Consider the following 17,571-nt stretch of genomic DNA (forward strand, 5'->3'; position numbering starts at 1 on the left):
CCCATGCGTAGTGGGCTGCTTCCTACTTCCGAGACGCTCCCATTTCACAATAATAGCACTTACTGTTGACCGGGGCATATCTAGTTGATCCAGTTAATTGATCTACGGCAGCGTTTCAGCCTCACCAAACCCCTCAGCTCGACGGGTTCTGCTGTCAATGTTTGTCCACGGAGATGCATCCGGCCTGTAAACCCTGAATAGGATATGAGATGGATGGATTTATGGATGTATCATTCAAAATGTCCATTCCTACTTTACAGCTGTCAGGGTCAAAATGTGTTCATGTTAATCTGATCTGATGAGGATACATTTATAAAATGTAATTACACGCTAAAAAGACTTTGGAAACAACCTATGAAATGTCAGCCCTTTCGCGTTACATCAATCAACTGTTCACATCTCCCGTACCTTTATTTTGAAGACCGGAAGTGTGTGGCGTTACTCCAGAGGCGACCTTGTTGGCATGCAGCAGTTAAGTCGCTTCTGTAGTAGTTCTGATCACTGTTAGCTGTGTGTTTAAGTGTTATATGTTAGCTTCCAATCGCCGACGGGATTTTTCTTCGACTTGTCATGGAACTAGACAAAATGGACGACAACGAGTGGAAGTATCACGGAGAGGGAAATAAGAGTCTGGTGGTCTCGCACATACTGGTGAGTCAGCTGTGCTATACTAAAGACAAGCTAAAGCTAATCAAAATGAGGCTAAAACTGGAGGTGTCACACGCTCTAAATACACGTTGTTGCCCAACGTTGGCGTGATACTGGGGGGGAGAAGCATAATGCCGGTGCTACTGGTAGAAACTTTAAGCGTTATGTCACAACCGCAAAGTTTGCTGATTAGACCGGTGAAGACTTAACTGCTGCAACTAGCTTTCTTGCTAGCTAATACAATAAACGTAGATTATCTCCTAACCACCTCAAACGTCACCTCCTTTGATTGATTTAGGAGCTCAATTCATTTAATGTCCAAATGTAACGAGCGAGCTTTCATTCAGGTGCTGACTGGGGAGGCACACTAAAGTTAAGAAGTAGTTCGTTGCTCTTTGGCTGCAACTATAAACCTGCTTATTTGACTTCCATACGTTGAGACCAAGGAAAAGTCAATCTTAGAGCAGAAATTGTTCACTGAAGAAGCCTTTGGACTGAGAGGTGAAACGTCTCCAAAGCCTTCACCAACCAGCAAGTCCAGTGGCCTAAGATGAACTTTTCCTTGATACCATGCGTTGAGTCGGGGCTGGGCAGGGCTGACATCACCGCGGCAAAGCAGCTGCCACAGACCGGTTTGACAACTCACAACTTTGTGAACAACTTTGGGTGTCCATGTGTGTGCAGTCTCTGTTTTCAGGTTTGTCTGTTTTTACCGCAACTCTTGGTCCTGGTTGTTGTTTTATATCGCTGCTGCTTCACAGTTTGCACTAGGATCAACCGGTCTGGAGGGGGGGGGGGGTTGGTGACGACGTATGGAGGGGCGGCGACGTATGGAGGGGCGTGATCTATAAAAGGAAAAAGGTTATTTATTTCTGGATGGCATATACCTATAATTCCACAATGGGGCGTTGTGGGGACTCAAATTATGCTTGAAGATTATTTTCCAATATAGTAAAACCTTTTGATGAAACACAGATAATCATTTAGTCCCGTTAATACACTTAATAGATAGATAGATACGTTAATTGATCCCGAACTGGGATGGATGGCTTTTAGTCCTCCCCTCCTCTTTAACCATAATAATTTTCCTAATGTGGTGTTTTTCTTTTCAAGTATAATTAATGTTGTTTTATTGTGTTTCTGGGAAGGGACATCAATTCATCTGGGTAAATGAATCTTTTTACTTTGACATTGGAGTCCTGTAGTATTTGTAGAGCAAGCTCGACATACATGAGTCAGAAAATCCCTCGGCTCATGCTGAAATGTGGATTTTTTTTCAGCAACACTGAAGATGACCCTCTCTACTTGGCATGACACAACCAGCTGAACACACACACACACACACACACACACACACACACACACACACACACACACACACACACACACACACACACACACACACACACACAGCCTCATTCATTCATACAGAGAGAGCATGTAGGGGCTAAAATTATGCTTGCTTTACCTGTTGATGAAATGTGGATAATGGAGTGCTTTCTTCACATCTAAGAAGAAGGCTAATTCCACTTGGGTTCATAATATTATTATAAATAATATATATTCATTAAAGTGTTTATTTTATCAAAAAGGCTGTCAAAAATGTTTTGAGCACATGTTAGGACATGTTCAGGAAGACTGCAACCTATGGAGGAGACATTAACATGGAGAAGTATGCAGACTATGTAACCAGTTACATTGGAACTAGCACTTTTGCTGTTCGCCCCAGGCGGAAAACCAGGTTAACATCAGAGATGCTTGCACTACTGGAAATCTGGAACACTTCTTTCTGATCAGGAAATTTCAACCTCAGAACTGAGACAGCCAATCTGTCCCTGGCTACTAGGAAGGCCAAATGTGTCTATGAACAGAAAATCCACAGGAACGTCTACAACATCAGCTGACTAGTGTGCTGATCAATGACACAATAGCAAGCAAAACAATTTGACACACACACACACACACACACACACATGACTGATGCTCCATTTTTCATTGTTTTTGTGCAGGAGAAGGTTTTCTAGGTAAGGGGTTACGTTCCTAGTCTATTCTGACCAATCACTGAACAGCTTGCAAGCGCTGCATTTACAACCTTTGTGAACACATATCCAATCAAGGATTGTTTGTAACTACTATTCCCTGAATCCCGGAATTCAGACTTGGGCTACGCTTCCAGTACACAGGAAACATGTTGGGTCAGAATGAATCCTGGACATTTACATTCAAACTTGTTTGCTGTTTTAATCTTCAAACGTGTAACCTACACCCTTCTTACAGTTGCTTCACTCCCTTCCAGCCACTGGAAGAATGTAGAATATTGACAGGTTGTTTTGGGTGACTGCCATGACTTTGCAGAAATCAGTTTATTCACATTCCCAGTATTCTGTGTACATTAAGTCGTCCTGTAAGGACAACATGCGCCATTCAGCTTGTACACAAATCTATGACAATACAGGGTTTGCTTCTTCTGAATTTCGGCTCTGGCTTGCATTCCTACACACCACTTTCCTGCAAATTGCAGGACAATTTACAAAAAGGAAGCTGCAAGGGTTTTTACAAGTTTGCATTTCCTTTGCTGCCCTATTTACAGTTACATGTTGTGTTCATTGTCTTTCCGGTGAGACTGAGGATAAAACTTGAAAGTTATAATATAGACATGGCAAGTCTATAATTAAATGTGTCTCAAGGGAAACTATAAATTGCTGCGACTTGCTTACTATTTGTTTTGTTTTAGTATTTGTTTGAATTTAGTTTGAATGACAGCTTTTTATTTTGAGATTTTGAACTGACTTTTCTACTTGCTATATTTTACATGTCTTAACCGCCATTTGGTGAATGTACTTACTTACGTTGTTTAGAGAAATAGAAAAGTTATTTATTATCACTAAAATGCTTGTTTGTTTTCCACAGTCAAGTGTAAGCCTGATTTGTCTACATGATGCATAATACTAACTTGTGCATTAATTGTTACATTACTTCTATGTACTCGGAGCTCCATTGTCAAGAGGCTACACAAGTTAGGACACACAAATTAAGGTTGTACTTGAGTGTCAATGCAATTAACAACTACATAAAAACTCAAACACCAAGGTAATCAGGTGACTCTGATGGTTAGAAAATGGGATTCCGGGGTGCCTGTTGAATGAGATTCTCTTCTCTTCTTGTAGCATCCTCGGGTTCTCCGTCTGCTCAAGTATCCAGCAGAAGACTCCGAAAACCCAACACAGGTAAATGTTGTCTGTGTGAGTTTCTGTCTAGAGCAGAATTCTGGTCCAGAGCCATCTTTGATACTGGATTTATAAAGAAAAAAGTCAGATTTTGAGGTTTCAATAGATTCTTCTCGTTTCCTGATCTTTTCTGTAAAATGAGTGCAAATTATATCAGATTCATCATTTAACTTCAGTTCCTATTTTAACTTACACTGTCAACCCACAACTTAGTTTGTTAATAAGCTTATTGTGACTCGATGATGATCAAAGTATGTACTTAAAGTAATTGAAGCTGAAATCAGAATAATCTGCAGTCACTCGCCTTTTCTGCCACAATACTTGATAGCAATGTTTGAAGTGGCATTTCCCTTTGTGTTACAGCTCAACACACCATTTTGGGGCTCTAGGGTGTGTGTGTGTGTGTGTGTGTGTGTGTGTGTGTGTGTGTGTGTGTGTGTGTGTGTGTGTGTGTGTGTGTGTGTGTGTGTGTGTGTGTGTGTGTGTGTGTGTGTGTGTGTGTGTGTGTGTGTGTGTGTGTGTGTGTGTGTGTGTGTGTGTGTGTGTGTGTGTGTGTGTGTGTGTGTGTGTGTGTGTGTGTGTGTGTGTGTGTGTGTGTGTGTGTGTGTGTGTGTGAGAATTTTGAAATGTGTTGGACTTGGGCAAAATGAATAACTTCACTGCTATGTTGACATTTGGAGTATCTCCAAATCGGATTTAATTGTAGTTGTTTACACATCTGTCTGTCACTTTCTTTCAGACTGTGGAGCAGGCCTTCAGACAGATCCAGAACATTGTCGACTTCAGCTCCAATGTGATGAGCAGACTGCTGGGAGAGAAATTCATCCACAGTGGGGTAGGATAATTCATCAATTGAAGCATAGAATAATTATTCCACAATACCAAAACAGATATTAAATACATAAATGTACAATTCTCAGTAGAGCCAAGGCGTTAACCAAACTACACCTTAGAAGAAAGACAAATACCAACCACACTACCTTTTTAGTGTTACATTAGCTAAGGCTCTGTTAAATGTATGGCTCTCCTCGTTGGGCCGGAGTGTTCTGCTTTCTTTGTGTTAGTTCAGGGTTATTGTTATAAGTCAACCATAGTAGTAAGGGAGTTTATGGAGCCAGGGTACTGCTGCCCGTTCTGTAACCACACTCTACTATCTAACATCTGTCATAAGCTGATCTGGAATGGATTCTTCTGGATCTTGTTGATTGTTGTTAGTATTATTATTACATGTTTACAATCTGTGTTTTAGTCCTGTTGCATCATCGTGTTTACAGTGGATTGTTGTTTCTGGCATTATTCTGGCAACTAAAAAATATGAAAACAGAACAGTTTCATACTAGATAAACTGTGGTGGAATTAACTGTTAAGGTTGTTTTCCATCTCAGCTTGCATAGGTAGTTAACAGCTCTTCACAGCAAACCTTCTGGAATAAGTCATGTTGGACTGGCTTTCACAGCAAACCTTCTGGAATAAGTCATGTTGGACTGGCTTTAACTTCAAACTCAAAATACAACACATACAGTATTATGCCCATAGAGATGGGGACAGACAGAAATACACGATGTTGTTCGTTAACTACATTATATTGGATTACTTTTCTCTACAGGAGGTGGTCAAACTGCCGCTCGAATTTGTCAGACAGCTGTCAATTAAAGTTCAACGTCAAAGGCCAGGTAGGACAGTGTAAAAAACTTTGATCATTTCTATGTAAAGCACTTTGAATTTTAGTCTTGTATAACAAACTGTAACTTACAAATTATGTATTTTGTTTTAGGAATGTGTCAATATTGTTGCTTTGGAGCTACACTAACAGCCTTTTCATGTTACCTGCCTCTCTTAATAAGTTTCAACATTAATAAGTAAAGAATATACATTTATACCAATGGTTGTTCTAGACCAGGGGTGGTTAACCCGTCCAGCTCAAAGAGCCACAACAAAACCCAACAACATTCCGTTGTTGAGTGCGGGGGGTTGAGAGTCAGTCAGTTTGCACTGTGATCAGCTGGTCTGACGGGGGGAAATATAGCATATGCATTTCAGATGGTTATTTTACAATATGATTATGAAATAATGAAATATGAAGTTATGTACACCAAGAGAAAAATCTGTGAGCACTCGAGCTGGACCCGGGCCAAGTGTTCGCCACCACTGTTCTAGACCATACCCAAGATAATGCAGATTGATTTTTAAAACAACTACACCTCCATAAAATTTCTGTCTGCTTGTGAGTCAAGATCATTTTGTTAAAGGTTCTGCTGGTCAGCAATCTATTTCACACGAAGTGCCCATTTAAAATATCTGGTTAATCATTGTGCAATATCAGCAACACATGTCTAAAATGAATTTAAATCATGGCACCGAAACAAAGTAATTCTACCTGGAATCGTATTTAATCAATACAGACTATGTTGCATACTGGCAACATTTCAACATTTTTCAAATCAATTGATTCTAATTCTCATTTTGACCACACCAGCCTCCCACCGATCTTGTTCATTATGGTTATCATTATAGTTCATTCACAAGTCATTCTTGTAAAACTGCACATTGAGATTATTAAAATCAGCCGCTTCTCATCCATGCCTCCAAGGTTGCCAGGATTACCAGCTGTTCTGGGGATGAGATTTTTTACAATGTCTCCTGTCCGTTTCAAGCACCTGCCTGTAATCTTGCCCAAACCAGTACGATGGGAAAAGTATAATATGTGCTACCATGTTGAGATTTTTTTCTTTTCACCTTTTTTTTGGCAGTCTTACGAACACAAAGTAATGAATGAACACAGCAAGACTGGAAAGAATGGAGAGTTATTTTTTTCCGTGTCTGTTAGTGGTGTCACTGATATATTTGTGCATTTGCACTATGGCCTTTGCACTGATCACTATTATTTGGAAAACCAGCAATAGAAAAGATAAGCAAATGCCCCCCAGTCAGCATGTTGTGTCAGGCATTGGATTTAAACTATACTGTGGTGACTTTCAATCCAGCTGATTGCTGTGTGCTGATATTTTGGACATGGAAATGTCTTTTATTCTAGACTTGATTATCTCTTTGTTATAATATGTCAAACAGAATATCTGCGCCGCAGACAAAGGCCTTGTTATATTAATCATAAGCAATAGTAGAAGCAAAGTTTTCTGTCCATGAGGGCTAGAACTCATGGCCCTAAAATCATTTTTTGGTGACTCCAAGGATTGCCCTAGTTTATCAGCCCACCAAATCTAAACCACAGAACTGCCAATCACTAAGGGAAATGTATACTTGGTAGTTAACTTGTAACTTAACTCACACCATTGTTCCATGTGAAACTAGAAGGCGCACAGGCCAGTCGGAACAGCACTGTTTAATGTCAAATTTTGTGTGATTTTGAGTGTAAAGGTACCATGTATGCTTATCCAACATATGCACTGAAACCCACTCTAACCTTCATGAAATTTTGTGTGTCAGCCTGGCGCTGTGATAAGGTGATGGACATCTATAGTGGCTGTGCTCTCTGTCTGCCCAACCTGACGTCGCCAACTCTTCACCAGCAAACACACACTCCTCCACTCTGCATTGAGATCAAGGTGTATACACACACACACACACACAAACTCGCTCACTCACACTCACTCACACTCACTCACACTCACACACTCACACTGTACAAATTAGGTTACTAAGTAATGAAATCCCTATACATGTCATGGAAATGAGTTTTTGAAGCCTATCGATGCTTTGGAAAATGATGGCATATTGCAAAACCTTTGAGATATTTGATCATGGAAATATGTACTTATTGTAGTTAATCTGGACAAGTCGAGCTACAATATGAGAAATTAAACCATTTAAGATATATTTATTCCAATTATAGGAAATCGCCTAGAGCTGGTTGTTGTGTGACGGTGTCTTGTGATTCCGATGCTGATGTTGCTAGCGTTTCTAGGCTAAATAAATTGTAAAAAAAAAAATTTGACACAGGACGTGCTAATTTTGGCAAAGCAGTCCTGGTTCATCATACGAAGAGGAAAAATTATCATGATCAATGAAATGTACAGTATAGAAGCATTGGAATATGTACGTTTTTCACCTTAGCTAGTACAGTATTACTACCAATGTTATTGAAACATTTGCGCTAATATCTTTATTAGCACCATCTTTATCCAACCATGAAGTACTATCCACAGAACCTATGTAATACTTCACACATTGCACATTTAATTGGCAAGTAACACAGTTATGGTTAAGGGTTGTGCTTCCATTTTTTTCCTTTTTGAAGTTTCAGTTATCAGTGAGAAAACTAAAGCTTAACATGAGTAACTGCACAAGAAAAGGCACATTTTAAATTGAGTTTAAACGGTTTTTACATTAACTAAAACTGGTAAAAGTTTTGTCATTATTTTAATTTGCGTTTACATTTATTTTTCACTCTAAAGATAATAGTAGTGATGAGTTGCCAGCTTATTAATCACTCCACACCTAGAGAATGTGCTGTGCTAGGGTGCTGACTATATACATAGCTCTAAGTAGTTTAATCAGAAACAATGATATTGAAATTAAAAAAATAGTTTTAGAATTCCTTCCACTCCTTTGTACTTTCACCTGGAAATGTCATTACACTTTTGAAATTCCATTTATCAAAACAATTTCCAATGGAGGCCAATTGTTTCTATTGTGATGTGATTTAAACATGTTTTAAAAATTTTATTTTTTTTTTTTTTTACAAAACTGCACACTTTGAAACCAAATTAGTTCCACACAAGTTTAGCTAGGAACTTCCACCAGAGGTTGGACATTACGCCGGGTCGGGAACATTTTTACTGAGTGAGCCAAAAAAGCGAAATATTTCTACATGTATTTCCTTGCGAGCCATATGCGCCGCGATCAGTTGGTGTGACGGGGGGGCGGCCGGTCGGTCGTCAGCCGGCTAAGAGCTGCATGCGTGTTCAACAATGTCAGCTGAGAACTGTCTGCGGGCTAGTGATGTGTCCTTTCGTGTCAAGGCTTCGAAGCGAGTAATCCAGGAAGACTTTTGCAAAGCGCTTATAGAGGCGTGTGTTGGTGATGTATGTGGTGACGTTCACAGTCCGAGCCATATGCGGTCATCGAAAGAGCCATAGGTTCCTGACCCCTGCGCATGACAATAGATGAAACCACCTCTGATAGTGCTGTCGGATTGGCTGCAGGGTCATCAGCCAGGTGCCACCCTTCACTGAGGTTTAGCGCCATTCATCCCGGAACACCTCAGGGGGATGAAGCAGAGACAGGGACTTCGCCCCTCCCTGCAGACAACCCCGACCATGTTTTCCCCCTTGCCTTGTCCTTTCTGTGGAGCCAGAGCTAGAAGCTCCCTTGTCCTACCTTCACTGCAAAGTCTTGGAGCACCTTCTTGAGCTTAGAGCCTGTGATCCCATGCGACTTCAGGAGTTGCTGGGTGGATGCTCCAGCCAATTTCCACTGGGTATGTAAATGCCCTCCACCGTGCTTGGGAACACAGTGATGCCAGCTCTGCATACCTTAGCTTCTTTCTCTCGAAGGCTGCCTCCATACCCTCTTCCCGGGTTAGTTGGTTCCGCCATGATGACTGTGCTTGTGGGGATGAACCAGAGCACAATGTCGGGTGGTAGGGTGGACGTGGCGATCTCCTGAGGGAACTTCAGTTGGCGGTCAAGGTCAGCTGGCATAATCCACTCTCCTCTGGATGGGACCACTTGGCTGTGCTGCGACTCTGGGCCTCACTCTCTTGCCTAACAATCTGGATAAGACGCTGTGATGTTACTGGGCTAGCCCTGTTTGCTTCCAGCAATATCGCCATGTCCCTCCTTCGCTGTGGAATCTTTGGTGTTGTTCCCCATCCAAGGCCTGCCCTTACCTGGTTGCTGCAATCCAACTATCTCCTGGTGTTTCAGACGACTGATGGTCTGCTCTTTGCAGTGCATTCCACTTGCGTCCAGTACAAACTTGGGCATTTGTATTACGGACAACAGGATCAGGTGAGTTCTCTGTTCCAACACGAGCCTCACCTTCACCTGTCTGTAGCTCAAGCTGATGGATTTCAGTGGAAGCTTCAGTGTGTTTCTCCCAAACAAGACAGACAGCACCCCCTCACCCTGTCAACAACTTCGTGGTTGGCCACCCCAAAGACTTTCAGTGGCCCTATCTGGCCACCCCCAGGACTCATTTCTGCAGGCGCCACTGTTCCTAATGTCCATGATTGTTGGCTTTGCATTAATCTTCAGAGCTGTTGTTAAGGCAATGTTGCACGGGTTTCAAGGGCTGTGGTTGTCACTGGGCAAAGAATTGGCATTTAAGACCACACCAAGAACCAGTAAAAAATGTATGTTTCAATACAGCAGAATTGTCACACGCCACGTTTCCTCATTCATGGATGTTTGTCTGTCACTTTTAAAGATGTGTTACTACAGTATTTCTTAATTTGCATGTTGGAGAAGCGATTCATAATTACCAGAGTCTCTGAGCAGAAATAATTTACTCCTCCAGCCAATATGTGACAACAGTTAAATCAATTACCGATTGTGGTGCCCCAACCATTATTAAGGAAATGGTTTGTATTGTTGTAAATTGTAAAATGTTGTTAAAACTTGAGCTCTTGTTCCGAAATGACCAGGGACAACACATTTTTTTCAATATTATTGAAAAAAAAATTACGACAGTCATTTTGTTGAAATTTCATGAAATGTCTCACCTGTGAAGAGTGAGAAGAAATGTTGGCATGCTGATGCCTGGAAACAACAATTTCCCTGCTTTTGTGTACTTAACAATCACAGCTGCTTATTGCTCAGTGATTTTGTCAGCCACACAAAGAAAAAAGAAATTTTAGACCAGGTCTGGACCAACAAGTCCCTGTCTGTACCTGACTGTTGTGTTTGAATCGGGAAATTGTGCATTTTTAGGCGTTGTCGTTTGTATGGCTGGCTTGTCTTATACTGAAAATGTGAGTGTAGATCGTTTTTACACCTAAACAGAGTTTTCTAAAGTATCTGGACTGTGGATTTAGCCCCAGTAGTAATCTTTTCCTCTCCTTGGACAAGATTGCAAATCGAGATTGTCTTTTGGGACGTACTCCACTTTCGGGCCAGCCATTTGTGGTTGCCGTGCTTTCATCGACATGCGGTACCTGCTGGTTGGATGCCCATATTACGCCAAAAGTAGGAGAAAAAAGTTTGGGGTCAAATTACTCTAGAAACTATGTTTCTCTCACTGTGAAAGGAGAACGGTTGCTGTTAACCCAGAATATTCTCTGTTAGAACTTGAGTTCAAAGATGAAAACATGGCTGCTGAGCTCTGATTTTTTGCTAGTAATTTGGGATACACAAGTCATAGCTGCATGTCACCAACATACACTTTTACTCTTGAATAACTGCCGTTTAGATACACTAATTAAACAAAACTCTGTCCTTCTACTGCCCATGGGGTAATATGCTTTACTTCCTTTAAAGTAGAGATGGACCTGAATGAGAAATTTTGAAATAACAGTTATTTAGCTTGACCTTTGCAAAGTTACGGTGTTTGCATAAGTATTTAGTGATCTTAGTTGGTGAATGACATAGCTCCCACCTGGAAAAGAAGTTAAGTAAAGAAACTTGACGGAGAGTTTGTGTTTTTTCAGCCTAAATGTGGTTTCCTGCCATCGTCTAAACATGTCAGCAAAGACATCAAAACCAAAGTGTGCCGCTTCTGCATGCACCAACACTACAAGGTAAAACACTCACTAATCCATCTAAATCTCTCACTCCAGCAAGGAGGTTATGTTTTTGTCCACACCTGTTGGTTTGTTTGCATTATTACTCAAAACAACTTGAGGTTATTTTGACGCATTCGCTTTCTGTCTTTCTGTCTGTGTGTGTGTAGGTTGCCAATGGGAAATGGAAGAGACGCAGCCATTACTGTCCTCTGGACCTGTTCTCAGGGTGACATTATTACTTCTATGACCATCACAACTACTGCTGTAACTTCTGCAACTTAAAAATATTGAATTAAATTGAACACACACACACACACACCTATGGTATACAACAGGGGTCTCCAGTAGCTCGCCACCAATTTCTGAGTAGCTTGCTATAGGTTCAAAGAATACATACATTTGATAACACAACGTCACTTGGTAAACCTGTTTAAATGTGTATCCAATCAAATTCGCGGGCCCCTTCTGTCAGAAAATGATTATTAGCCAATCAGCTGTCAGTCCAACAAATGGCGCACGCAAGCGCACGCTGGATTTGACAATGACTATGCAAAATAGCCCCAATCAAAGGCACAAAATGTACTATTTTCATGAGGAATTAAAGTGTGTGTGTGTGTCTCATTTGCGGTGCGAGCGTGTCTGTCTAGCACACAGCAACTTTTCACGGCACGACTGCTAGCAGGCTACGAATATAGAAGGTAAAGGAGCCCCATAAGAGTGAACTTAAGAGGGTTGCAGACAGCAGACACTCTGTCATCTCACTAACATCAGGACAGGTGGGACAAAAAACTCATGTTGCTGAATTTAAGTGCTTTTTGATACAAATTGTGAGTGTTGGATATCGACATTTTGTAAGTGTTCAAACAAAAGACGCTTTATCAGCTGGTTTGGGTGGGGAATCAGCCATGTGAATAAGTTTTACTAATAGCGTCAAACATGAGTAGCTCTCGGACACTTTTATTTTGTCAAATAAGCTTTCGGAGGAAAAAAGGTTGGAGACCCCTGGTGTACAATAAACCATGTGAAAAGAAAAAAATCTGATTGGAGAAAATGTCTATAAATGTCGGTTAAGAAGGGAATGAAAAACGAACACACTATTTACACGTCAAAACTTTGATTTTATTCTTATTGAGGCAGTGAGTTGATTTGTTTCCCTAAATGTCATTAAAATCATTTGACATGATGTTCCCTGAGTATTAGACCTGGAAAATTTGATGGTCAGTTTACTCAAGCATGCAAACTCTCACATCACTGCTTTAGTTAAGCAGGTAGTAATGAGCAATTTCAGAAAAAACTCACAAAATAAGATTAATTTTTCTTTGCTGTCATACATCTGCACTTGTTCCCTTTTCACCATTTGGGTTTGTTTTGGTTCCATTTTTGTGAAATAAACAAACGAAATGTTGTAATTTGGTAGTAAGTAGTAAGTAAATTAAGTTAGACGTGGCCCATTTTGTTAATTTCGGTATTGTTTAATATATCTCCCCCCCCCCCTTCTTCCCTTAGTAGTTTCAAGGTAACCATTATAGTCGACTGTAATGTTCAGTTTCTCTATACATTTACTATTATATCTGCTACTAGAACTACGCTGAGTATGATGTTTAGTGTTAGTACTACGAATTACCGCATTGCTAACCAACATTCTGTATTCGCCTGTTTAGGAACAGACAGCGAATGCACTTTGCTATCAGGCATCTGATTGAAGAACCTCAGAACAACTTCAAAATCTTCAAGGTGAGCCACAAGCACATGAATGAGGTTACTGTTATGTCATATGTTTATTGTACATCTTTGCAAGGTTAACTCAATCAGCTATCACAAGGATCATAGCTTGAAACGGTGTGTAGCTGCATTTTTTAAGTTCAATAATTATTCAATATTTTTCTTGAAGAAAGCATTTGTCATTGCAATGAGCATGTAGTTATGAAACATTTTGGAGATTGTTTTTTATACACAGAAAGGGGGAGAAAAAAGAAATATAAGTGTGACCTAGGAAATGTGATACACATGGCGTAGATGCATAAGGAGACAAATAAACATTGTGAGCTAGTGAAGCAGTCAGGTTTTATAGGTGGTGGATAATAACACATTGCTGATGAATTATTGTGTTCTGTACCAGAGGGATATCAGTGAAGCCACATTGTCATGGTTCTGTTAGATGGCTCCATGTATGTAACACATCGCCATATCCAGACTATTTTTACACACGGGGGAGAGGGGCAAAGACAGAGAAAGGCTGTGCTAATGTTCATGTTAAACTTATTGTCACCTTCCTATCCTTTCGATGAAATGGCTGCGCAATCACTGACCGTGCTGTGATGCTACCATATGTGTCTTCCCCAGATTGTCTGCCAGTTATCTATGAAGCCCACATTGTTTTCTGAACACCACCTTTACAACCAGATGTTGAATGATGGCGACTATACATGCCATCACTGGTCTGATTGGGGAGGCGCCCAGAGTAAACTACAGATTGTAATGCTGACAGTTTGTGACTAGGGGTGATTTGATGAGCAGAATATGCTTCAGAAGCTGCCTAGGACGCATTTACCTATTCCGTGACAAATGCGTTTCGAAGCTTTCTCGCACCATTTTGATTATCTTTGCAATTTGAGAGGTAAAATGGAAAATCATGCAGCACTGTAAAGAATGTGCCGTTTTGTTGAAATTGCATTGAGATTACCCGGAATTATCACGGAATCAGGAAAATCTGAAGGGACTGTTTGGTGTGTTGTTGCTTCTGTGCTTTTTCAGGTCGTTGTTTGTATTTCCCTACCCTCCTCAACTGTGCATTATCTCAACTGTAGTGGGTCCTATTTTAGCAGGATACTGCTCACTTATCTGTCTCTTGTTTTTTGTAGCGCACCTTTTTCAGACTGCAGCAGGGGAATTCAATTGCCAGTGTAATAATTCAGCTTGACATTTTTGGTCATACAATTCATTCTGAACATGTCTCTGATGTTGCTCACTGTATTGCTGCTGAGAATATGATTATCCCTTTTTGTGTGTATGTTTGTGTCCCAGGGTGGTCAGTGTATATATACCAGTAAAGGGGACATTGATGACTCCGTGGACTCAAACTCCCTCCTGCATCATCTTAAGCCATACTTCTTGTACGGAAATAACCGCATCAATAATCACATGACCAGCAGAGCTGTCCTGAATGACTTCATCCAGGTAAATCCACAGAATGCACAAGTGTATTTATTTAACCCAAAGTCTTTATGGTTGTGAAGGCTGCTTGTTAATTTTTGATCCTTGATCAAATTGTGATCAATAACTGTACACAGCTGTTTAATATTGGTCGGGAACTGGAACATGCTGTTGTATGTGCCATCCAGAGCATCCCAAACGTGCTCAATGAGACATGATGATGACATGTCTGTTCAGTGTACCATGTACCAGAACTGGGACAGGTTTGAGGAGTTATTGTAAAAATTCTTGCAACATGCAGACATGCACTGTCATGCTGAGACATGAGGTGATGGCAGTGGATGAATGGCACAGCAATGGGCCTCAGGATCTTATCACAATATCAGCCTGCCTATACGATTACCCCACCACCACCATGGGCCACTCAGTTCACAATGTTGATGTTCAGCAAATCGCTCACTCACCCGACGCCATACACTGCCTGCCATCTGCCCTGTATAGCTGAAACCCTGATTAATCTGTGAAGACTCTCTCCAGTGCGCCAGTATCCATCAAAAATGAGCACTTGCCCACTCACATGCATTGTGACACCAAACTGCAGGCAAATGGTCCCACGGGTGAAGAAGTTGGATGTGGCCTGGGTTGGCGTGGTTAAAAGTGGTCTGTGGTTTTGAGGCCTTTTGGATGAATTTATAAAATCTCTGAGAGAGCGCTGGAGGCAGATTATGGTGGAGAAATTATCAGGACTATTCCTGCTGTTAGCATGCCAGTTGCACAATCGATTAACTCTTGAGGCATCTGTGGCAACAAAAACTCAACATTGTAGAGTGGGCTTTTATTGACTCGTCATCTTGTGTAGTCATAATGATAATAATGGTAATATTAATGCATTTTATTTGTAGGCGCTGGTGAACTAATATGCTGATCTGAAACCAAAAAAACTGAACAACTCTAACTAAATCCCAAACAAAAACACATAAGGTGGCACTTACCAGCTTTACCTAGTGTATTTTACTTTACTAGGGTAAACTACATGCAGGGTTCAGGGTATCACAGCCTTCCTACGCAACACAAAACAAGGAGCCCAACCCCATAGGGACTTCAAAATGCTCTCTCTCATAGACGTCTTCTCACTCGAGGTCTGGGATCAAAAAAAGGGGGCTCACATAAAGGCGGGGCACCATAAGTAGGACAGCAGCCATCAGAGAGCAGGACGTCTAATCAAACTTGAACCGGCACTCTCAGAAAAACAGCAGTGGCTGTAGGAGGATCCGACTCCAGCCACACCCACAGACAGGACCTGAAGAGAGACCAGGGGCGAGAGAAAGCACAATTTATACCCCCCAGCATGTAACAGGGGCCTTTCAAAGCACTCAAGGACACCTTACAAGATCCACTTAAAAAAAAACAAGCAGCAATGTATCAAATGTAATCATCTGGAAACAAAACAGAGAATTTACAATTATTACTGAATAAAAGAGTAACAAATTTAATTAAATTGTCAGTGTTGTGTGACTTAAGGAGTAGGTATCAGACCGGATAAACCATTTTGAAAAATGGTGTTATGAGACAGTATTTAAAAATGAACAGAGTCAAGTTTGCGAATGTCCTGTGGGAGAGAATTCCAAAGACGTGGGGCAGAATGGCTGAAGGCTCTAGACCCAATGGTGGTGAAATTGGCAGACGGTGTAGAGGGTTTATAGCGAAAGAAGATCTAAGAGTACGAGAGGATAGTAGGTGTGAAAGGGTTCAGAAACATACAAGGGGGCTACATTATGATCATGGCTTTTAATCAGCACATTGATATGCCACACCTGTGCAGGAGATGTCGATCTGGAGTTGGTTACTAGGTGTCCAACCATGGATACCCACTGCTCCACAGGGATGGGTTAAATGAAGGGAACACATTTTGTCTATTTACTTAGTCTATTCTTTATCTAACACCAAATCAAGGATTTTATCTACTAAATCTAAAATAGAATTATTTCAAAAGCATTTCATTTATAAAGTAAATCAAAAGCATTGGGCACAAAAACTAAAATAAAATGACACATTCCAAAACTAACAGAATTAAACTAACAAATGATTGAAATGAAAACCTCCTTCTCTTTTTGAACTTTAAATCCCACAGCATGTCCAACCTGCCAGCATTCCTCCTCTCTAAATAGGCTGAATGGAAATGTCACTTAAGACAAAGTGTCAGTGCGGAGCCAGAGGTGGTACTCAAAGTTCTGCTTTGTCCTACAGTTTATAGTACTCTATGTAACTCTCTGTATGATTGTTATTTAAGCATAGGTAAAACAAAATGAATTCCTGACAGGAAAAAAGGGAAGAGATTAAAGAGAATCAAACAGTGTACCATATCAGTAAAGGGGGTCATGATTATATGCTGCATATTTCTTAAGGTACAGTGATGAGGGAAATTGTATTTTTTTTGGCATTGATGCTGAAACAGTGCTAGTCAAGTAAAACAAAGTAAACTCCAGTTACATAATAAAATTTCTCTCATCCCTTTAAGGCCGTTTTCGTGACAACTATGCAACACAGCATTTGTACTGTGTTGAATTAAATGATGGCACAGCAGCTTTACATTTGCTGTACATTTTGTTTAATATCTTTTGCAATTCTACTGTCATCATAGTTGCATTTATGCTTGCACGTTATGATTAAAAGTCTTGAGTCAAATGAAAATTATTAGCTAGTTCTGATTCTGTCTCCAAAGTTTCCATAAAGGGTTGTATTATATTTTGCCTGTGAAACCAAATGAAATCAAATGCACTATATTGTAAGAGTGTAGTCAAAATGGTTTGATAAAGACAAAATTTGTCTAAAAGTACACAAGTATACCATTTGGTTTAGGGC

At 40.6% G+C, this 17,571-nt stretch overlaps 1 protein-coding gene across 3 annotated transcripts in view; it reads left to right on the forward strand.

Moving 5' to 3' along the window:
* The first annotated feature begins 442 nt into the window (after positions 1–442).
* ippk (inositol 1,3,4,5,6-pentakisphosphate 2-kinase) overlaps positions 443–17,571 on the forward strand; it is a 32,204-nt gene continuing 15,075 nt past the window's right edge. For 2 of the 3 annotated variants that reach the window (XM_076156541.1, XM_076156542.1), the window contains exons 1-9: positions 443–651; positions 3,816–3,875; positions 4,615–4,710; positions 5,482–5,548; positions 7,320–7,438; positions 11,482–11,571; positions 11,724–11,782; positions 13,218–13,290; positions 14,581–14,733. In XM_076156541.1, the coding sequence (XP_076012656.1) occupies positions 571–651; positions 3,816–3,875; positions 4,615–4,710; positions 5,482–5,548; positions 7,320–7,438; positions 11,482–11,571; positions 11,724–11,782; positions 13,218–13,290; positions 14,581–14,733 (798 nt within the window). In that variant the 5' untranslated portion in view covers positions 443–570. Of the gene's footprint in view, positions 652–3,815; positions 3,876–4,614; positions 4,711–5,481; positions 5,549–7,319; positions 7,439–9,662; positions 9,845–11,481; positions 11,572–11,723; positions 11,783–13,217; positions 13,291–14,580; positions 14,734–17,571 lie in introns of those variants that run through there. The other variant, XM_076156543.1, reaches the window with a different exon arrangement.

The sequence above is a fragment of the Genypterus blacodes genome, unplaced genomic scaffold (genome assembly GCF_046128005.1).
Source record: "Genypterus blacodes isolate CSIRO-AG114 ecotype Tasmania unplaced genomic scaffold, CSIRO-AGI_Gbla_v1 ptg000070l_1, whole genome shotgun sequence".
In the NCBI taxonomy this organism is placed as follows: Eukaryota; Metazoa; Chordata; class Actinopteri; order Ophidiiformes; family Ophidiidae; genus Genypterus; species Genypterus blacodes.